Source organism: Temnothorax nylanderi, unplaced genomic scaffold, assembly GCF_030848795.1.
Source record: "Temnothorax nylanderi isolate EJ_2023f unplaced genomic scaffold, tnyl_v1.0 TNYL_tig0045_pilon, whole genome shotgun sequence".
Lineage (NCBI taxonomy): Eukaryota > Metazoa > Arthropoda > Insecta > Hymenoptera > Formicidae > Temnothorax > Temnothorax nylanderi.
In genome coordinates, this window is record NW_027249107.1 from 540,573 (window position 1) to 565,177 (window position 24,605).

The 24,605-nt window shown below is 39.4% G+C and overlaps 1 protein-coding gene across 11 annotated transcripts in view; it reads right to left on the minus strand.

The window, feature by feature from the left end:
• LOC139771895 (neurotrimin-like) overlaps positions 1–24,605 on the minus strand; it is a 307,135-nt gene that overhangs the window by 76,942 nt on the left and 205,588 nt on the right. For all 11 annotated transcript variants that reach the window (XM_071705059.1, XM_071705054.1, XM_071705055.1 and 8 more), the window contains one exon: positions 9,032–9,254. In XM_071705059.1, coding sequence (XP_071561160.1) covers positions 9,032–9,254 — 223 coding nt within the window. The remainder of the gene's footprint in view (positions 1–9,031; positions 9,255–24,605) is intronic.

A 24,605-nucleotide genomic window follows, 5' to 3' on the forward strand; every position in this document is an offset into this window, starting at 1 on the left:
TGCTGATCCGTAACGCACGCCGAGAAAGCGATATCAATTTTACGCGCGAGCCAATTATTCAATTTTCATTTCATTGTGCATGGCAATTTTTGAGATGTGCATGAGATATCTTTAAATTTTGATAAAATTGCAATTAGAAACGTCAGGCAAATGGTAATGGCTACTTAGAGGAAAATAAGACATTTTGATGGCAGGAAATTTGACATATTATTTTTTAATTGTCAGCTATACAGAATTTCTTGTTACGTGGTCAAAAGTAAAAATAAAATTTTTACATCTAAAAGAAAAATTAATCCAAAATATTATCAAATTATCTTTACTTTATATTATATTTCCTCAAACTTTGAGAAATTAAAAATATGAATACTTTTTTGAAATTGAATACCTACATTATAGAAATCTCATTATGCAAGTATATTTCACAGAATGCAGATCAGATATCATAGTAAATTGCTAGAAATTAAGGTGTGATGATTTATTAAATTAAAATTCTTTGTAGAGTTCAATGATACATATTTATACCATGGTTGACTAGTACAACTCAATAATATATAATATAAATATCATAATTTATCTTGTATATAAAATGTTTTCTTGCTCTAAATAATAAATTCAATTTCTCATTTCTAAAGTTGCACCGCAATACAGTTTATATACATATCGCTTTGTATGCTTCCGAGAAATTTTTCTGCGCTCTACGATGAATCGAAGACGGATATCCCGATATGCATGTATTGATTTGCCTATTGCGAGTACGGACCAATAACCGGTTTTCCATGTATCCGAGTAAATAGGAAGGTTATATGCGCCCATGGAGAAAGCCCGGGCATATTGCAAGATATTGTCCGCTCGTCTGTTTATTGGACTGACTGATACGTCGCCTGTCAACCCGTGTTATGTCGTCCATTTGAGACGCGTGTGTTGCACTGTTCAACAATGCATGTAAACGTCGCTTCTATAGTCCACTACGTGGATTTAATCAAGCAAATTAAACTAACTGCCCTTTGCACTACTGCACTTTGAAACTAGAGAGAAACATTTACTTAAAAATTTTTATACTGCGTGTTGCTCACACCTGACCCTGATATACAAATGTAGCTCTCTCTCTCTCTCTCTCTCTGTCTCTTTCTATACATACGTATATATGAATTATATTTTTCATAATTATATATTAGATCTATCACATTATTTTTTAGAAATTTTTACTTTTTTAAATTTGTAAATCCCTTAAATCGAATAAGTTGCAGAGAGATGTCCATTTTATGGAACAAACGTTTATCGCGCAAGGCACTTCTATTTCCCGAAGCGAGGTGTAATCTTGGCGTTCATCTTACTTTTGTAGTAAAGCGTATCGCGGCTTCATATACCGGCAGGCAGGCAGGCAGGCAGGCAGGCAGGCAGGTAGAAATTATCAGTTTTCTGTCGAACGAAGTGATTCGGCTCGAACGCGTTTGTCCCACTCGCAATCGCGATAGTTGATCGGGAATATGAACTTCATCTCGTGTGCGTGACACAAAGACGGTACACGCGGCCTGCCATTGTATCATCGCCGGCACCTATTTCGCTGCCACTTCGTTCGGCCGATGTGAAAGGCAGTGTCAACGACAGCCACCGACAGGCGAGTTCCCAATCGAGCGGAAATAACGGCTGAAGAATCGGCGACCTCTCCGGGCTCTCTTTCATCGCGTTCTTCTTTCATTTACCCTTCTCTCGTAGCTTTCTCTCGTGTTTTTTTCTTCGACAGGTTGCGATAGGGGAGACTCTACTGTACTACTGATTTAAATCACGGAGATTAAATAACGACAATGATAGATCACGCAAGACACTCAGGATTTTAATAGTCAAATTGGGTAAATAGCGTTCTATGAAGCAGACGAATATAAGGGTGAGATCCCTCGTGCTAGTGACAGCTTTCTCAATGGGCCGGTCTAATATTTAATATCGAGGAAAGGAAAAGTACTCTAAAGAAATATTTATCTATATAAGAGCTTATAAAAAATCTCTCAAGATAATTGAGTCGATAACGCTACTGTTATCATTGTTTTCTACGAGCTTATTTTACGATTGCACAATTTAGGCAACGTGATGTAAAAGATACACAAGTCTTTATTATATTGCACGCTAGGCTTGCCTTACTTCATAGTCGCGCACATGTAGGCGCATATAACGTACAAGCTGCTTGCTCCTGTGTTAATGGAATGCCTTTGTCTTTCTGCCTGCGCCTGGCACGGGATTTACTTCGCAAGGATTAAATCGCACGTACCGCCGGATGTCCGTCTGTGAAGAGCGAAACCTGAAAGGGGAGGGCAACAACGTAGTTCCTAGGGGCCCTACAGGGAGAAAAAAGCGCGTAGTCCGGACAAAAAGCGGCGAAAGGGTTGGGAGGATTAAATTTTCAAACTGTGCACAGCGCCTGTGGAAGCACCGCGCATTGTGAGTGCCCCCGCGCGCGATCGTTGAATTAAAAACAATGGAAATGTTGAATTCTCGGTAGCGCGGCTCTTGTTACGGCGTTTGTTTTCCATAGCAGAAAATAATAAAAAATGCATTAATCGAACGCTCGCAGCCGCCGGCGATGACACACCGACAGGCAGCGACACAGCAACCAAAAGCGAGGGCAGCTCGAATTATCGAACATCGTTCCCCCTTGATTTCGTGTTTTACGCAAGCGAGTTTATATTAAAAAAGGAATTGACTATATTTTGCCAGAATATATATTAGATATATACACGTGTGCGATGTCTAATATTGTATAGCCAGTTATATAAAACTTTAGAAACATATGATTTCCTACTCGTCCTATATTATTTTGAAAAATGAAAAATACAACTGCTACTAAGCACATAATTTACAAAAAGTGAATTGTGAAAGCGGATTCGAGCTCGATAACGATTACGCGACGGTAATTACATGCCGTGGGGAAAAGAATTTCGTCATAACTACGGTAAACATCTCTCCGGCGATAGAGAAGATTCGAGGGGATAAATCAACTGGAGGAAAGTTGGTTAATCTTCATCGAGAGCGGTAAAGACTTTACGGATTGTTTTCATACGAAACTTTCGAAGCGGTTCCGTAGACGTCTGCCAGACTTTACCGGAGGTAGATCTATCGTTATTACGAAATATTCCCACGTTCTTACGAACGTCCGGGGGTAACTTGATTACGGCGCGGAGTCTTACGAAGAATTCATACAATTTCTAGAATGCTGAGACTTGATCAATCATCTTCCTTCCGTGAAGAGAATGCAATGATAATATTAATCTTCTTAGGGTGAATAACGAATTACATAATCATCTGCATAGCATATTTTTACAAACTGAAAGTTATAATATATTCGTTATAATAAGTTATAATATATTATACTAGACAAATAAAATTTAGTTAAAAATTTCAGTGAATTGTCTCTAGAACCGTCGACAATACACTGAAATTTTTAACTGAATTTTATTTGTCTAGTTGAGATTTCTAGCAAGTGGACTATAGTCATCCCAATGCATGTATTCCTTTCGAACGCGCTCTTAGATTGCCGTGCGTTTCGTGCTACATTTCTGTCGTGTGTTCGTAACGCAATTAGGAAGTGTTCTGGCACAAACGGCAGAGAGCATAGCTGGACAGGACTCAAAGGAGCCTTTAACGTTTCATAAGTATGCGACTCTGGCTCGGGACTCTCTCTCTCTCTCTCTTTCTCGCATGTTCGAGTAATCCTCTCTCCCTAGGTTACTCCCTTGAAGTGCGAGGCTACATTAGATCATAATTAGTATACACGAGCCGTCGTACAAAAGCAGCTTACATAACGAATACAGTGTCGCGGAGTCGTCGTTTCCGCAAACTCATTTTGCACGATGTAGTTTCCATAATGAACGTTTGGTCGGCAAGTTACGGTAAAATCTGCGAATGCCGTTTATTAAAGTTCGCGAGCGGAAATGATTCTGCGAACAAAGGTCCGGAAAAATATGTATCCCAGAATACTGTAATAAAACGGCTCTGTTCGCTTTGTGCGATGTTGGCACCAAACTTGTTCGCGAGTCAATAGAAGCGTCCTGCTACGAACGATATTGTCTTTTTCGACTACCACTGGCAAAGATCGCGTTTGCGCGCCCCAATCGAAAGTCTAACGGAGTCGCAATTCGATATATGTATATCCATAGTTTCAAGTTTGGGCTTCAGGCTTCAGTACCATCAAAATAAATATATGCTTGAAAAATTATAACATTTTCACAAAAAGTTTGGTGAGCACAATTGAATTTTGTTTCGTTTTGTTAATACGAAATCGTCTTGCGTTTTCTAAAACCAATTTACTTTGTTCTCAAATTTAACTAATTTAATTAATAATTATTTAATTAATAAATTTAAATAATAAAAGTTAATAAATTTAACTAATCTGAAAAAATTGATATCAAGTATAGATATGTGATTTGGATATCGGGGCAAAAATTGATAACGGAAGAGACAAGAGAGGGAAAGACAGTCCACGATTCGTTTCTTCGACATTGCGAGATCTGGTTTCGATATGTTTGTATTGTATTGAGTAATGTGTATTCAAATGGAAAGTTGTGTATAATGTATAATGTTGTGTATAGTGTAATAGATATAATCAAATAGATACAAAACAAATCGAATGAATAACCGTTGGTGAGAGAAGTACGTCAGCTCTCAGATGCTGCTTTTCATATTTACAACTCGTGATCATAGATCGAATGACTGATCGTAAGCGAGAAGTGAATCGTTTTCTGTAGAAAATAAAACGCGTATTACACGATCTTCTTCTCCGTCACAAATGAAGTTTTTCGAAGAGATGCAAGAAGTACAAAGGAAGGAAAGAAGGTGGAAAGAGAAGAAAGGCGTTCGATTTGAATGCGTCTAATCAAAGTTAAGGCAGAAATAGTGGGGAAACTATTCGACCCGAGTCTCACTTAAGATAGAGCAAAGTGCACTTTACCGCGAGAATCTGACACTTTCCTCCACGAATACTTCTCCAAGATCTCAAATTATACCCGATAAGAGGCACTCGCGACTAATGAAAAAATTGCTTCCAGATTGCGATCGTTGAATCATGACGATTACCGCTTCCGCGATAATCTTCACTGTTCGCGGAATTGCACCTTGAAATTTCACCGCAGGGAAATCAAATTTGGAAATGAGACTTTCCTGATAAGTAAAATTAATATTATCATATTATTCGTGGTGTTATAAATTCCGTATTAATCCTATTTAGATAAACACAAAATAGTTCTCATGTTATATAATCCTTTTTTATCGCAGAATTTTATAATTACATGTATCAGCTTTGTTATTGTGCCTATACGTATCATAGCCTTGATCGTTCTACTTATTAGATGATCTCGATAGCGATAGCTGTTCGTTATTAATTGCGAATAGTCGCGTGCCCCATGAGGAAATATTCCAGTCTGTGCGAAAATGGTTCATGGCTGGTTCACGATATCTTTATGAGCTTTTACGCGCTCGTAAAGGCAGAAATGAAGTGACGGAGGAGAAAGCGGCGGAGTAGGGATAGTGGGGGTAACAAGAAAGCATGGATATTGCAAATTTGCGAGCCGCATTACCGGAGAGAAAGCATTTATAGCCGCGGAGAGCAAGCACGAAGCACGAGTTGAGATATGAGGCGATACTATCCACCGGTGCGACGCGACGTCTATCTGGAGGACATAAAGCTTAACGCGTTAATAAAGGTCGGTAGTGCCGAGTCGTTAGCATATCTTCATGATTGGAAGATATGCGTAGCATCAGATACATCGTAGTTACCTAGAATGAAAACAATAACATATTTCCAGAGAAAAGTACCATTATTAGAAAATTGGATATTGCAGGTTCCATTTTCACCGATGCTTTACAAAACAGTATAAGTATTAGAAAGAATATGAAACAAGTCAAGAAAATAGTACATAACTTGAAGTGTGAAAAAAATGTGTCACAAAAATAAGAAAAATTAAAAAGGCATGGTCGTTGAATGTTGATTAGAAATGTTATCAGCAGTGTTCTTTAAGTATCGATATTGCGATCGCGAAACTTTAATTCAATAGGTATAAACAAAAAGCAATTTGAAGACGGGCAACATATATAAGTAGACGTGATGATAAAGACGTTTTACGATCGTAACGCGAGCTTGGGAAACAATTTATCAACGGAAGACTGACGAAAAAAAGAAAGAAGAAGGAGAGGGAGAAAGAGAGAGGAGAGAGCGAGAGAGAGAGAAAAGCTGACACCCCACCGCGCGGTGCTTTAACGAGAAAAATACCTGCAGTCGTCGAGCAATTTTATTTACAATGGTTAAACGAAATCTTGAAGAATGTAAGCGGCGAACTCGTAAATCGCACCGCGGAATCTATTGTGCTTTGACTTAGAAAAATAAACCCCGTTACATCACCGTCGTATATTTCAACACACAGACACGCGACTGTATAACTTGGATGGAAGGCAAGGTAACGCTGTTTTGCATTCTCCATCACGCTTCGCGTATTCAGGGCACAATGAAAAAGCATATTTTTCAAATACAATGCGTTAAAAACTACCAATTAGTCAGTCCTTCGCGGCGCGGGCGTTCTTTGAGAAATGTTAATAGCGAATATCAGCAGGAAGTTGCGCTTGGAAAACAAGCGAACAAATACAATCACCGCAAAAGACATCGCGTGAAAGCCTCGGGTGAGACGGTAAGTGAATGTAAATACCAGCACAGCTTAAGCCGAGGATGTCCCAGGAAATGGAAATATTTGCGGATGGTTTGGTGCCACGAAAGTTCGGTATTCATTTAAATGGCGATACCCACAAGTTCTCGATTCTGCTAATCAGCTTACTGATTTTCCTACGCGCTAGTTTCACTGATATTAGTTCCAGATATTTATCGTGAAATTGTCTTGTTAATAATAGCCTTAGAATTAATATCAGCTAATATAAGCTATTAGGTAAGGTAAGGTACATGATTAAGAAACGATAATCCATGCCTAACTTTAGATAAGAATTTTTGCACTAGTTTTATATAAAAGACGTATCCTTTGTATGAAATAATAATACTAGCTTGATAATGCGTTAACGATAAGTATGGGGTATAAAAACTTTCATCTCCTTACAAAGAAAATACATTTTTCTCATAATCATATAGCAATATTAATTCATTTATAGAGATAACGATGAAGAGTCTAACGAAGATATATACTTAATAATGTTTTATTATAATTTAACTTTGAAAAGACAAAGTTTTCATTGTTTTATCGCAAAAATTTATAACGCCCTTATATTTTTTTCTGACTGCGAAAAAACACAATAGTACTTTATAACTTTGTAAACATATAAGTGGTTTAAATTGCTTTTCGATTGTCGTATAAGCTCATTGATCCGATTATATGAGGTAAGTCGTAAAATTTATTGGTTATCGCTTCATGAAACCGATAGTTATCGATTTGATGTAAGAGAGTATTCTGCGATCGTTTCTACATTTCTGTGTTAATTCTATATAGAAAGATCGTACAGAATAACAGAATCGGATGATGGTGGTTAACTATAACAAGAGAAACTCGGACACAAGAACGTAAGCCAGACTCGCGATGTTATTTATCGACGACGGCAATATTCGGTTAATAGAACGGTGCGCGATTACACGGAGGAAGATTTTATCAACGTAAGTTCGGATTTGTTTTATCTGTTGTACTTAAATGCGTGTTTCCGAACTTACCTATCTCTCTCTCCTCGAATGATGAGTAATTACCTTACCATGAAAGGAAAGTACAATGCTCTCTGGATCCTTCTCGAGCAAGCAGGTGTGTATAGTCGTTACTCTTTAGGATCATTTGTTCAACCGTTACGTTAAGGGTCAGGGCTAGAAATGATAAACGACCCGTTCTCTTTACCCACCTTCTCGCCATCGGGCTTCGTCCCGTGTGTTTCTCCTCCGAGATCACCTCCGAGGGGAATATAACGGGCGCGTTGGAGGAAGAAAAAGGAAAGAAGGGAGAGAAATACGACCGCCCCGGTCCCTTCGTTCACCTTCGTCTTAATGTAGGCGAAATTTAAAGAGGCAGCTTCTCGCTAGCGAGGGTTAAAGGGAAAATTCGTGACCTCGATCGTGATGACGGTCAAGATGACGATCAAGACGACGTTGATGACGGCGCGGGCGCATCGTGACGGGAAAAACGCGCAAGGAGGCACGCGAAGACGCGCCGCCCTCGGGACGATTTAAATCAATTCGCCGCGCACCGTGGTAGATAAATTCCCGGCCTGACGTTTAAGCGATCGCGAAAGTTTTTCGTAGCGAGCCGTACGTGCGATATGGCCTGGTATAAAAGTTTGCTCTTCAAACGATCCGGTCGGCAAACTTCTTTTCGCGCTCGTACTTCGGGTAGGTATACCGGTGCATGATTAAATCGGGTATACCACATCGCGAATGATGTATGCGAATTGCTTGCGTTCTGCGCTGACGTACGTGCGTTCGATTATCGGCAAGTAATTACTTATGCAAACTCGAGGAGCGAACTTCTCGACACGTCGGCGCGTATCTCTCCGAATTTATCTCTCCGCGGCGCGCGGCGTGGCGCGACGAAACGAACGGCAGCGCGGCGATAAAGGAAAGCGAAAAAGTTGAGGGGTGTCGTTATAGAATTTAAGTCCGCGCGGATAATTTTGCGGTAATGGAAAGCCCTATCTCTGGAAGAAGAAGGCAGAGCTTAGCTCAACATCGGTATCAACCAGTATCAACCAATCCCAGGTGTTCAATTGGCGCTCCGCCAGAATTTAAGCTCGGCTTAAATTTCGCGCAGTTGCTACGTAACTAGGGCAGATTCAGATTAGAATTAACTAATTGTTGCGTACACCGTCGTAATTAGGCAGGATTCCCGCATGCTCCCCGCGCATACTAATATTTGATAGAAACCTAACCGCGAGATATCGCGCAGGGAGGAAGTTAAATCTACTCCATCGCACGCAATCGTGACGTTTCACAATCGGTAATCTGCTTTTCAACTCTTTATACACACATTTAATTGAGCGTAATCCAACGTAAAACTATATCGAAATAACTTACCGATTACATTTAAATGGACTAGATGACTCATGTGGGGTGTTGTGGAGACCTGGCATTCGTAAATACCGCTGTCCCGATGCTGCGGATACTTTATTTGGAGCGTCCAGTCGTCCGAATGAGCGTTGTGGATCGCTCGAAATCGCTGGTCGTTCGTGTACGTATAACGGCCAATTGTGAGCAAATGGACGTCCCTGTGCCGTACCCACGATACTTGTAGCGTCATCTGCAAAGGAGAAAATGAGATGAGTTAGGACGCGGACGGACGAAAAAAAAAGACGGGAAAGACCGACCCACGAGAATCACGAATGATTTCACGCTGGTTGAGCTTAGTCCGGACCTGGAATCTTTTGTGTGCTTGGTTAAGGGTTGCCCATTGTACCGAGACATGTAATTAGTGGTTCGTTTGTGTCTGGCGTGCTGGTAATTAGCAAAATATCGGTCAGAACTTTCAATCACGCTCCCGACCAAGAGCTTTCAACGCTGTGCTTGGTGCGACTTGTCAAGCAAGCAAGTTTTCTTGTTTGATAAGCGTGCATGAATCGAAATACGAATAAATAAAATTTAAAGAAACAAAGCTTTTATGTAAGGAATTAAGAAAAATACTTAAGTCGAAACAAACACGAACTAAATAATTCAGTTTTTATTTTTGCGCGTTGGAGAGTTAGAAAAGTGTGATCGTTCATTTCGAAAGCATAATTCATCGCTGCGCAAACCAACTGTCGTCTTTGACAGATGTAACGCGCGTGCACGAGACAGCGACTCGTAAGCTGATACCGCTGTCGCGGTTTCCAATGGCACATGTAATAGAATAAATTACAAAGCGTACGCGAGATCTAAATTCAGACTCGTGAGCGGGATATACGACGCTACATCAGATACAACTTTCGAGCGTGCGCTCCGAGCGAGCGTTCCTTCCTTCTCGTACGGAGGAATTAATAGAGTCGCTTTGCATATCGTTGCGAAGTTAGCGTGCGAGATAAAACGCCTCGAGCTGCGATAATTGGACACCCGGACCCAGCGACGTGTAAATATTTGCATCCTTCGAGTAAGGTCGATACGCATTACTCGAAAGGCATTACATGAACCTGTGCATGCAGTAATGGTTCAGATGCGTTTCAACATGCTACTGTATAGATGTCCTAAATGTGGCTCTGTCCTATGCGGAAATGTTCGTTCCCGCATTGCCCTCCGATATTGCCGGACAAATTGAATGTCGCGGTATCGAAAGTTAAGTTTATATCGAAGGTCGAAATTAATTAAATTTTAATTAAGGGTTAATGACGCGAACAAGTAAACATGCGATACGTAACGTAACACATGGAAAATTGAATTAATCGAGTTAAAATTAACTGAATTTGCCATACTAGTTGTTCCAACAATAGCTTCAAACAGGCTTTAAAGTTTGCAACGTTAAATATTACAAACATGAGATCGCCATAGCGTAATGCGTAATGCGTAGTAATACTCATCCTCTGCACTGTTTCGCGCACTGTTCTTAAATTTTAATGCTCGCTTCAATTTCTGTCCGAAGTCTTTCATTTAAGTGCGCCATTGCCTGGATTCCGGGGGACCGATATACCTACCTACTAAACTATATTCTCTCTCTCTCTCTCTCTCTCTCTCTCTCTCTCTCTCTGTATATATATATATATATATCTTCGTTCTCTCCAAGATTCGCTTCCCTGGATCCTTATCCAACTCACTTCGTAGTTTCCGAGAGGACCTCGCTCGGTGGGTCCTACCGGACGAGTACGAGTTGCCGCGGAAGTTTCGGCGACCTAAAGATGTCCCTTGTTCGAGAACTTGCAGTGATATCCGAGCAGATAAGGAAGAGGGAGTCCATTGATAAGGGTGTCTTCTTAGTGGGAAGAAAGGGGGGAGAGAGAAAGGGAGAAGAGAGAGAGAGAGGGGATGGGTAGGAGAGTAAGAGATTTCATCCTTAACGACGAAAGATGAAATGGCGCTGAAGCAAAGCCTCGTAAGTAGATGCATTCGAGTTTGGTCAAACAAGACTCGCTATCTCGTTTTTGCCGCGCATATTATAGTTTTATTGCGCTTGTCGCGAGTGTGCGTATCGCCCGCACCCGTTATGTCTCCTGTTAATTTATGATATGCGCGGCCGACATGAAATGGCATAGTTGCTCGAAGGCTTCCGGCCGTGCCGGATTCAGGACGGTAGGTCAAACACTGTTGACTCTGCATCCTGCGTTCCTGGTTCTCGCATCGGCTCCTGACGCCGAACCGCATAGTTGGCCTTTGCATACCGATTCTGTTGTCAACACGCAAATACGATTTATGCGAATTCCCTTTCTCGTAGCCCGCCGAATGCAGATAGATAGATGGATAGATTTATTCTGTCCTTTGATAAATTTGCCGAAAATGATGGAAGATATTAAGTGAAATAATAGATGATCTGATATAGCTATAAATGTAAGAATTTGAGGATAGAAATTATAACGGTTAATAATAATATTACGGTATTCAAGAAATGCACCACTGAGATTTTAATACTGCAGTAACGAAGATAGACAGTAAATATTAACGTTCATTCCTCTCACAGTCAGATAAAATAGTAGAATGTTAAGTAACTTGTTTGTGAAAGGCTGGATACCGTAAATAAATAAAACAGTATTATCTACCGGAATAGTGAACACGTAGCCTCGTTTGATGAGGAATCGATCAATTTACCGTTTCGTTGTGATGTTATGCTGCTTGACATGCGAGTTATTGCAATCGATTTCGGGTGAGATTACCGCTGGAAGTTTCCGCCAGCGAATCAAATATAGCGTGCACACATTTCCAACGATGGAGAATTTTCGATGAGTTTTACGCCCCATGGCGGAATTGATAAAATTACCGATCAATTATCTCGCGCAAACAAATCCCGCATAAGAAAGAAGATTCTGACTTTATTTTATACCGGATAACATGAGAACGTGACATGAAAAGTAAATTACCCTCTCATCCTCTCTCTCCATCTCTATCTCTTTCTCGTCATGAAACACGTTGTAGTACATCCGAGAAATCAGCCCGACTCATGATGGCATATTCTATTGAGAGATACAAATCGTTACACAAAACACATATAAGGCTCCGCCGTAACGTGACTTTGGTCAGTCCGATAATTAATACCGGATTGATTTCGTCATGGTTATATAATTGTTCCCATTCTAATTGTGCCTGTCAAACTGTGATTTACGCGATATATTTTTTGTGGTGTTAAAATTGAATTTAAATCGCGAATAAAAATAATCTCTCAAATAAATATATCGATGAAATCCGCCAACCCAAAGCAAACAGAAAAGTTCATTATTCGCATATTATTCGCATATTATAAAATCAAAATTGACAGTTTTATAAACCAGAGGGAAAGCTGTTCTTCTGAATATGATCGTATTTTTGAATTATCATAATACGCTCGCTCATAAAATTTACGCTGCACTGAGAGATTGTGAAATTTAAGCGAGACTATAAAGTGTATTCGAGTCTATAAAAGTATATGCTGGTTTGTTATAAGGCAATTAACTGAAAAATAGTGTGCTAATACGATACATTTGAAATTATTATTTTACCGAATGAAGTCAGATTATCGACTGCCACTTTCATAAACAATCGTTTTATTGCCTGGCGAATATAGCTGCTATGCCACAGGCACTCGATTCGTTTGATTTCAAGATGAAAACGTAATTTAATCATTAAAAACTGGCAATTTTTAATTGGCAACGTGAAAAACGTATTTTGTACGTAACATTATTAGTTCGATTATTATCCCGATCGATAGTATTACGAACATTAAGCCGATTAAAAAAAGCGGAGAGATTAGGTACGAATCGATATAACGAGGTAGTCTGAACTTCACAATTATGTTGGTTGTTTATCTCTCTCGTCTTTTCATTTATTATATATCAGTTTTGATATATTATGGTTCTTACTTCTTTTAACAATTGAAACAGTTTGAAACTTAACGAATGTTCTCTGCTTCTCTCTCAAATTGTTTCTGATTAAAATAACCCAAATTAATTAACAATTACTTAACATGCTGATCAAGAAAGTTACATTTATTAAAAATGCGGTTGTAATTTTTAAAATTACCGTACTATTCGCGTACGTCGTTACATTAGATAATGTAATTCACGCGCCAATGACCATTCGTATCTGTCACGATTCGTATCTTGAGCAGGTTTATCTTGAGACAATCGTTCTAGGGGTCAATAGGAACGAATAGTCTATTTACCCCATGGGATTGTGCCTATATCCGCGCAATTTTATCTCAACAATCTCCATTCACGACGATCAAATTGTCCATGAAGCTGTTTCTACCTCTCGACGACGACTTCACGCCCTTCTGTTCTTTCACAAGATATTTTTGCCGTACCTTAGCCAGAAGTGTCTGGAATATCTTATTGCTCTATCACGTTACGTGCGATATGTTTGCAAAAACTCGTTTATTATTCGTCTTTTATCATGTGATTTATTCGTCAATTTCAGCTTTGTTCCTGTCGTCTTATCTTATTAATTGAAAACATTGCGCTTTTCGATTTATATTCTCTAACTTAAAGAAAACTACATCTAACATTAATAGGCCCGTTCGTTTTTGCTGCACTTTTGCACTAGTGCAATATGTTAAAATGAAAGAAAATATATTTGTTTCATTCTAACTTATTGCACTAGTTCAGAAGTGCAGCGAAAACGAACAGGCCTAATGTCAACAATCGTGAAATTGCACGAATCAAAATATCGAATGCATATAGTTGCAAAAATATAAATATATAACTTATACAAGACCATAAGGCTTCATGTTTATTCGAAAGGAATCCGATTAGTTTCGGTGAAAATATTTGCTGGCGACAAACAGGATGATCACAGGAGAAAAACATGCTTTTAGCGCAGTATTGCGGTGGTCCGGAGTGCGCGCGAGTGCGCGCGTATATTAGCATTTCTCGTATATATTTTTCGTCGGTTTATGCGCATATTGCCGGCCGGAGGCGCTAATTGCCGTTGTCGCACTCGGCTGGTACAGGAAGAGCGTTGTTTTATTCCGCGCGTACCGGATGTGCATCGTGCATCGTGCATCCTACATGTACAGACGAATGCGACAATACACACGAACGCGTTGTCCCGTCCGATAAGCTTCTCACGAGGATTACAATGTCGCGCGCAGTTCACGTTGTCCCTATCCGCCCTATCCCCATACGCCTGCATTTTTTATCGCCTGTGCGATTTTCGAGACAACTCACATACGATTAACGGTACTCTACGCGTGTTCTATGCTCTGATCTTTTAAGAAGAAGATTGCGTCAAGCAAAAAATTAATAAATAAAATGACGAAAATATAGCATTTTTATTTTTTTTAAAAGAATAAGACATATAAGTTATAAATTGATTGTAAAAACGCGTTAATGTATGTATTTTGTGAGAAAGATTCGAGGAAGAAAATATTGATTAAAATCTCTATCGAAACAAACAATTTATCTCTGAAAAACTTATTTCTACTTTTCGCAAAGAAGATATTTTAAGTATAATCAAATTAAATGAAAACTTGTGATGCGCTGACGCGACTAAAAGCTGGAATTATTCAAGTAGTCCCACATCACAATCTTGACTTTCTATCTTAGCCGTTACATGCCTGAAAAAGATCCCTTTCCTGAGAGTTTCTGAAATAAGACATTTCCCTTGTTTTGTGCTCAAGTCACAAAATATTCAGAGACTTTCTAGATCGCAAAAGAGAACTCGTTCGACAGTTAAGGTGACTAACTACTGCCAATTAATGATCTTTAAGGGCATAACGGATTTCCGATATCCTATAGTTCACCAGAACGTGTCGAACCACTTTCAAGCGCCATCAGCCTTCTCCGTTAAGACGCTTCTCTCCCTCGTTTGCCTCTTGACGACAAGGAAGATAAGGTTTCACCTTACTCCCTTTCGTCTACTAATCGATAGATTTTCTTGCCGAAACCCTCATCCGCCATGGTGATATTCCGATGCGCTTAGCATAACTCTTAATTAAATTTTTAGGACTAAATGGTCGATGCAAAATGTCAGCTGTTCAGAATTGGTTATCTCCGCATTGTTAGTTGCAATTAACTGAGTCCGCTGAGTCCTATTTTTAGGGTCATTAAGGGAAAAACATGCGACAGAAGGATAGCCGTGCTGAATTTCTATATTTGGGATAGATTTTCAAGTAAAGGGTTCTTTTGCAGAGCTATTCTTACATCACGTTCTGAGGGCGTTCGTAAATTTAATCACATATCGAATATCAATATCGCAAGGTACTGCGCGAGACCATGTCTCGACGAAAATAGACGTAGACATGTGACGCACTTTCGGATATTTATATACAATCGAGTACATATTTCATGAAAATTTTTAAAATGTTAAAATTCCTAAAATTTATTGTTTTGCATTTATTTAAAAATTTGTGATCCTCTCACGCATATAAAATTAATAATAAGTTAAAATCGATTTTAGACGAGTTGGTCCGTTCAATACTTTTACATATTTAACACTTGCGCATATTTTGGGTTGTGTTTTACACGCTTCGGAGAAGAGTTACACGGAGGCTATTTTTCGACATTTTGAAATATATACGCGCTGCGAATATATGCGTGTCGACCGCATGTAAATCGACTCAGCTGGCCGAACGAGGTTGCGTTAATTTCGTAGCTATCACAGTTGAATAAACGCTAGAAACGCTTACGGGGGCGTTGTCAGCGAAATTCCCCGGCGCGTGCACACAATAAAATTGGAAATCGGACAAGCTTTTCAGCCGGGTCGCAACAAAAGTGGTGGTGGCCGCGCGTCGGATTACGAGTCGCTAAATACGTAGATATAATTCATTGCTCGTTAGCGGCACTTTGATAATTAGCTCGACCGCCAAATTATATTTCGGGTGCGCAGATTATATGCGGCGTTTAATCGCATGGAGCGAAATTGCTTCGCATCGCCGCATACCGCCGAAGTACCATCGATTTTTTTATTCTTGATTCTTGCCTTCTTTTTACGGGTAGCTTTGTGACGAATATAACGTAACGATTGCCGCATATGCAGCATGAGAATTAAAACGCAGAAAACTGGAATTATCTGCGGTAGTCTCTCCTTTTCTCTCTCCCTCCTTCCCCCTCCCGTCCCTCTCTCTCTCTCTACACACACATATATAATGTGTATAAATAAGCCATGTATGTATAATTCCTGCGTGACCCAGGAGTGCGGATGCAATTAATGTCCGCAATATTTAATTCCTCGTTATACCACTCCGTATCTATAATTATTACTGCGTTCAGCGAGATTCTATTCGGCAGATTTTATTCGCGGGAATTGCGATTCTCGCGAAAATAGAATCTACACGTAATATAATAAAATAAACGAAAATTCGTGAAAAATTCAAGCGAAGTACAATGTGAGTTGTACGGTATATTTCCGAAATATTCCACCTTTTATATAGAAACGGTTAAATATGCCGTCGCGAGGAAAATTAAACGTTTATACATCGACGACGGTAGAGATGACGATCGTCGAAGTGGCAGCATGCTGCAGCTACACTGTAAAAAATTTTTGTAAAATTACAACTATTATAGTGGGTAATTCTGAGACTCACTATAATAGGTGTAAATTTCCACACATTTTTAATTTGTGTAATTGTAATACAAAATTACTTTTTCCTTCCGTACTGTAATTTTGTAAAATTACAACTATTATAGTGGGTCTCAAAATTACCCACTATAATAGTTGTAATTTTACAAAATTTTTTTACAGTGTATTTATTCCTCCCCTATTCTGGGAACTGCAATCATTCGATGTTTCTCGTCATTCGAAGCACGTTAATTTCACCATACGACATCAAATATTCCACTAATCAACTAATGCAATAAACTCAGTATCGATCGTCATTAAAATCCGCGAGCAAGAAGACAATATTCGCGAAACAAAATTGAGAAATTAGCGAATAATTGAAATGATCGTCAGGTACAGCTTGTTGATTATTAAGATCGTATTTTTATAAGAAAGTACGGGCAAGAGAGAAAAACAGATAGGGACGCATGCAAAATCGCGGTACTGCATGGTTATGAATAATAATGCGAAAACGTTTAAGTTCGACGACACTTTCAATCGGTATTTGCGAATTTTCGGGCAAAATACCCAACATAGTGACGAAGATAGATACGTGAAGAATAAAGTTTTGTACATGCGAAGAGAGAGATATGACTCTATTTTTCTCTATCTTTCTTCTGCATGCTCAATATTGCTGAATCGACACGTTCCATTCGATGAATTCTAAAGCGTCCGACTGGAAACCGCTCGTAGCTTATCAATCGCCGGAGCTATTGATAATGTTAGTGTGTCCCCGCGCCCGCTTCCGGTATATTGTATCGATTCGACGATGTACGCTATCGAACACGGTCGACGTTTCGGTGTTGCCCCACGAGCATCACCGCCGTTGATACTTAATTAAGCCATGCTGTTAAATATCGCGCGAATATCAGTATTTTTACCATTTTTCTCACCAACGTATATTTAAGTATGGCAACGAGAGAAACTCATTTTTCCTCGATTTTCAGATCCGCAAGTAGATTCCGCGAACTTTATGAGTTTCGAATTAATTATACAGGCTGTCCCAGATCGAGGAATATTTCAGCAACGCCCTTGATGAATGTAAGGTCGACGTTTCCTTGATCGAGAGAGAGAGAGAGAGAGAGAGAGAGATTTCGAAAAATAACGTGAAATCGAAATAATTCAAGCAAATTGAAAAAGAAACGTTTCTCGTAATAAACCGTAATCTCGACGGGACTTTGCGGGAATCGTTATCTGAGAGCTTGTAAATCAGAAATTCGGAATGATATAATTATTCGCGAGAGCGTTCTCACTCCGGAACTTGAATACTTGATTACGCGACAAGTTCAATTAGCAATTATCGTTCTGAGGTGGAGCGCATTGAGTAGCGTATAAATGTTTGATAGCAGACAGTTCCCAAGTCATCGCGCTTTTACATCCCGTAGGATGGACGAGGTTAATTTGATCCCATTTGCGAATGCGGTATGCATTGCGGATGCGAAAGGTCAAAGGATATGTCCTCTGTACCTGCGTTCAATCGATTAATTCAAAGTTCACAATTAAGCTTACCCCATCCGTGCGTAATAATTAAATGTGTCATTAGCGTACGTCGTGTAAAAATTTCAAAAGCAATACAAGAATAAATTAACTCTTTAACCTATTTATAAAAACTTTCAAAAAGCGACATAAGTAGTAATATTACATATGAAGTAATAGTCATTTTGTTAAATAGTCATTTCGTCAAGTAGACATAATATTTCTCATTAATTAAAAGAAGGATATTAATTTTAATAAAGAAAGTGTTAGTTGCAATCCCTTTTTTTTTCAGAAACTTCATTAATTACCTGCGTCGCGAACAAGTATTTGGTAGAACTGGTGCTTTCATGTGCCACCATCGCTTACGCGAGTTTCTTTTTATAACAAAAAGAAAAGAAAAAAAACCCTTAACTCGTGGAAAGTTGTATTATTACGACAAGTTTCGCTGTCCAAAGTGTCGCCAAAGCAAAAGCGTCCGTAACCGCGCCTTCACCTCTACAACGACTTTCCGGAGACTATTTTCATTCCAACGTAAACGACTTTCGACGCACAGCAATGCGCCTGCACGAAACGAGCTTGCGAATAAACGTGCACGCACGTATGCGCTTTACATTTGTATTTTATAGTGAAAATGGTAGAAATGTTCACAGCTAATATAATGAAATATCAAAGTAGGATATTTTGTCGGCAAAAGAATAGCTTTAGATGTTTTAGACTAATTGAAAGAGCAAAGAAAGAACAAACATCAAGAAAATAATAAATTCATCAATCGATTCCTTTCTCTTGATGAAAGATGAAGATATCCAGGCCGAAGCTGACCAGGTATTAATCTTGCCTCGACTCTTGAGTCAGGGAGTTAAAGTCGCGGTTGCACGCCGCCGCGGCGCGGCCGTCGGGGAAATCGCACGACGTACTCTCGCCGGTGAGGAAACGAGGGAGGACTGGTGGAGACGAGAGGGAAGAAACGATGGCGACTCGAGGGAGGGTTGCGTATCGCGAACTAGTTTGTCTACCACGTTCTATCGGTTAACCATTCGTCTTCGTGCTGCATTGCTCGCTACAGTCTTTTACGGTGTCCCACCAGCCGTGGAAGAAGCTCCTCCGCTTTCCGTACCCTCAGGGAGAACTCAAATTTCTCCCCGGTTTTCGTCCCTCTGCTCTCTCAGCCTCAATGTGCAGAGTAAACGTTTCGCGTGACGCATATGGGTAATTCGATTCTTAAGAGTCGGTCGTCATCGTCAATTTATCCACGCTTACCCTTGCGAAGCATCGAATTTCAGTTAGGTGTGTTCGGTGTGGTATTGTGCTCTTTTAGCGAGAGCTTTCAGATTTGTACCCAACATATGTTTGCAGGGCGCAGATTTGCAGTGCGCTTTCCATTGTCCAGAAATGCATCGTTGTGCCTGTGCTTGTGTGATCGGATATTTTAGAAGCTCTCTAAAAAGATTTAATAGAAGCCTGATATTGGAAATATTAAATCTAACAAATTAAGCTTTAAGATAACAGATGATCAAATGTTACGAGAAAAATCGCTGACCTAATTAACGGAGCTGCATTAACCGAGTATATCCATCTTATCATTAGTTATCAGATCGGACGGCGGAAAATGAAAAGTGCACCCTTAACGCGTTTATCCGCACCACTATTCCTCCTTCTACCTCTAGGCATTGATATTTAATGAATTTTCTTCAGATAAATACGGGCGAGGAACTGAAAAATTACTGAACCGACAAGAAAACAGGGAAGCAGACATTAAACGAGGAAATTAGAAAGAAACGATGAAAATTTATCGAACGACTGTTCGCTTCAAGCCAGAAATAGTATACGTTCGGCTTCACGTTACTTTCTTATTCGACTTTAATTTTTTCACGCCTTTATCTTGTTACAATCTCCGTTCACTACTTATACTACTTCACTACTTGTAAAAGCTATGAGGTTACATTGAATTCTGTTACATTGGATTCTAAAGCTTTTGTTCGAAGATGATCAGAATATTATCGTAACATAATATAACGCTGCTTTTCCTCTATATGTATTTTTAATAATGTAATAAAACAACGTTTTATCACAATAATAAAGCTAATAATAATCGTAATCATAATAACAATAACAATAATATATTAAGCTATGACTTTATTGTTAGAATTACTCTTTTTCACTTGCGTTATCATAATTTTAAAAAGCGAAGGACCTAGTTTGACCTTTGAAGATTGGCTTTCACGTTACATTATCATTTTCAACTGGGGATAGCTTTGGATTGTCCACAAGAGATTGCAGAGGAACGTTATCCTGAATGGAAGGTATCTTTGAGATTTTATAGCTGTAGCAGTTATACGAAAGCGTAGAAAAGTTTGCTGCGCTATTTGGTCCAGATTCACCGACATCGAGAAGCGTTCCACGAGCGCAAAATTCCACCGCGAACGTTCGCGTGCCTTCAACCTTTGCGGATATATTTCCGCGACGTTCCGTACCAAACCGTTCATACACGGTGGCACACATACGCGCACGCGGAACAACAAGCGACCGAAAGTAAAGACGTTGCCGCAGCAATTTGAGTGGACGAGAAAAGAAAGAGAAAGGCGGAGAAAGAGCGAATAACAGACAAACGCAATATCGCGGAAAAGTTTTGGCGTGACGTTAAGGCAAAAATTAGACTTTTTAATGAGACAAACCACGGTGACCGTTTACCATACTTGCGTGTTACCACGTTCACGAGCGCAGACATACAAAATAATTAAAATTATGCTTAATTTTACTAAGTCCTACAAAAATTCAGTTCTCGATGCATCTCGGTTCCACTCGCTCACGAGTTAATTATCATGTTTTGCACTTCACGATAATATTCGCGGTAATATCGCGTCCCATACAATTTTATGCGAGATAGGTTGATAGGTAGCGCGTTAATCAAGGAAGTCCGAAAAACCGTGTCCGCCTCCACTCTTCGTTCCTTACTGACGTGACTTTTTTATTCTGTATTTTATCCTATTCCATCCGTTATTGCATTATGCATATCACATGGCCTGCTGGATAGCGATGCAATTGTGCCGTTGCCGTCCAGCCGAACACGTACAGAAGAAATTCCAGAAAAGTGTACAGCCTCCGTCAAGAGATGCAAGATGGATCAAGAAAGAAAAAGCGAGAGAAAGGAATTGAGAGAAAAGGAGGACACAGGAGAATAGGGATAATCGGACGGAGCACGAGGGACGGTCGATGTACTTCAAGCCGCAAATTGTAACCAAAAACTGCTTGGTATTCAAGTCGCAACGTCTTTTCGCCCCTCGTATTCCGTTTTTCGCTTTGGTCGTGTTGAAGCAGAATGGAAATGCGGATTGATCGATAGTCCCTCGCGGACCGTCGCCGCCGCCGTCGCCGCCGTCGCCGCAAAAGGATTCGGCGGTCACTCGGCGAATAAAGTGGCGGAAGCCTTGCACCGTAGTGACTCAACGTAATCGAACTTTTGAGAAGCCAAGTGCACGTAGCGCGAATAATACCGCTTCTTGGCTGCTGAAACTCTCTGGTTCGTCCTTCGTTTGTTACCACTCCGCCCAAGTACGACCGACACGTGCTTCTTTGTTTCCCTCCTTAAGTAGTTCTCCGTCTCTCAGTTTTCCGATATTCGTCCCCACGTTAAGAAATCGGCGAACTTTGTCAAATAAAATTTATTTTCAATTATTTCTCTATAGGTATACGAAAAAACTAAGAAGAAATATATATATATATATTTTTTTTAGGAAAATCTATTTTATGAAATTGTTAAATAATTTATCTTTATCAAATATCTGTTTTATCATATTTCTCTTCATTTTGTATTATATATAGTTATTATTTTAATAAAAAAATTGTTGAATAAATTGCACAGAAAAGAACAGATTTATGTATATACGGTACATTTTGTATATTTGTACGAGAGCATTGAGTCGCGAAAGTTTTGCCACTCAACCAACCTGTTTCTTCTCGTGTACAGTGTGAGATACATAAAATAGGTCGATGTAATATAAAGCGTCGTCGTGTCATCGGTCTTTAGTTCGGGGAGCCTTCCGCCAGCAAATATTTATCGTTTACGTACGAGGTATTCGGAAACGTGAGTCGCATTGCATTCCGTTCTTTCGCGATGTTTACGCTCACGTGGGACATAGGAGCTCGTTGAACGAGTGTAAAACTGGAGAGGCAATGTGTATTTATGTATATGCATAAATCGAATGGGGCTGCGCTAAATTATGAAAAATCGAGCTGTAAATTAAAACGTGAATTAAAATGTGCACGTTGTGCACTCGATGTTTCCAACGCCCGATATCTGTATATATTGTTTGTTAAAAATACGTTATATTCTTAAAACAACTAACGCGAGTAGAGCCAGAGGTTGTTGCATGATGTAACAACAAACTTGTATATGTACAATTTTACGATTATACTGCACTACTGCACATACAAACGTGATGATTCACTATCGAAGAATAAATGTAGAAACATCTCGCCTCGGTTTTCTCGTTTAAATGTTCATTACCATCACCTATTTAATTCCGTATTTTACTATGCTTTTATTATACAGTAACAGAGAGCGAAGTTTCAGCTATCTCCTTCAGATCTTCACAGAAGCGTAAATCTAACGAGCATATATCGTATTGTATACGTTCATTGTGAAATGTTTACTATCTAAACAATTATTTTATTTTTTTACATAAGATAGAATTTAGTATTTCTGACGCTGCATACAAAAAGATTTGTAAAAAATATGTTTATTATCTTTACATGTATTATTATTATCCTCATGAATATATAAAAAAACAAATTTTTTAAATCGATTAAAAAGCAAAAAGAAAAAGAGTTTTAGTTTGTGTATCAGAACGTAAATTAAAAAAAAATAATAATAATTAGATTTGTAATCTGTGAAAGACGTGAAAGACGAGTCTGAAATAGTTATCCGATAAACCGAGTTGGTTAAAAAAAAAGGAAACAAATTGGTTAATGCGGAAAATTGCAGAAGTGCACTCGGGTTCAGTCTGCGCTCGCAGATCTCTTCGTAATTCGTCGTTTGTGCGCATATTAGGCACTCCCGTACCGCAAGAGCGTGGCCTCCAGATATATAAACGTCGAATTGGACTGCCTCGTGTACGTAAACCAGATTTCTGATGTCAGCTTCAAATGCATCCCGGCAGTCACCGCGTCGTTTCGCAAAGCACTTTGATGCCAGGTCGTAATGCGTCGTCTTAATAGTTAGAGAGTCAGGGTGCGATAGTGTTGCCCATGTTGTAATCCAGATCGAGAGTAGATGGAGGGTATAATTTCGACTAAACATGTACACATTAGCTCATCATTCTATTTAATATAAATTATGTTTCGATTGGCGCTGATAAATACTAGGAAATAATTCGGCGTTTCGTTAGTGCTACAATATGCGATATTACTGATTGAATTATTTACAAATTATTACACGATCGAGCGGGCCTGGGAAAGACTACATAAATGAGATATCGACAAATACTGTAACAAGATTAACAAATAAGCATTTGGGAATATACTTTTTGCCATTCGCACAATTGTTGGATAAACAGCACAAACACACAGTCTTGCTTTGAATAAACTCGCTCGCAAAAATGGATATTTTTAACGTCGGTCATAAACCCAAGAATAGGGTAGCGCCGGCTTGTTTTATTTTTAAATGTAAGCATAGAGCGGAGATGGTCGATCAATAATCTCCAGTATTATTATTATGCTGGGCTATTCGTTGCACAGGGTTCCTTCCACGATATAAAAATAAGCATCAAGAGCATCATCGTGCGCATGAAAATTATCCGTTTATTTTCGCAGAACCGTTACATTGTACGCCGTTGCATCCATGTTGATGATTATCGGCGCGCATCTAAATTAATAAACATGTAGTGTTTCGCTCGCTTTCTCTCTCTCTCTCTCTCTCTCTCTCTCTCTCTCTCTCTCTCTCTCGCTCTCTCTTTCGCTATCCCTGCAATAGTGTTCGTTTCTGAATGACACTGATGTTGTATCGAATTGGATTTATACAGATTTACCGCTCGACACACAATATATCGTGATTAACACGTTTACAAATAGATCGAATTTAACAACAATATAGGGTAATGAAGTGATTGCATTATTCAAAGAATCCCGCTGTTCGTTGCGCGAGATATTATCGTGAATTTTAATTTAATTTTACAGATTCTGATATCGAAAATTACTGTGGTGCTTCGCATAACGTATCGCGTCGCATAATCCTTACGCGATGATTCTTAAAATATTTAAGGAAATCGGATACGCGTTCATGTCCACCGTAGAATACCAATAATCTTCTTTAAAAAGTTTCAGTTATCAGAAACATAATGCGATCTTGATCGGTTTGGTGTTATTTCTCTCACGATGTTGGCATTCATCTTATTTTCGTCACAACTTGCCGCGCGTGTGGACCACTCGGCGAAATACTACCGAACATATAAAGCTGCTACGCGTGCGATCTTTGACCTCCTACGTATTTTAATCG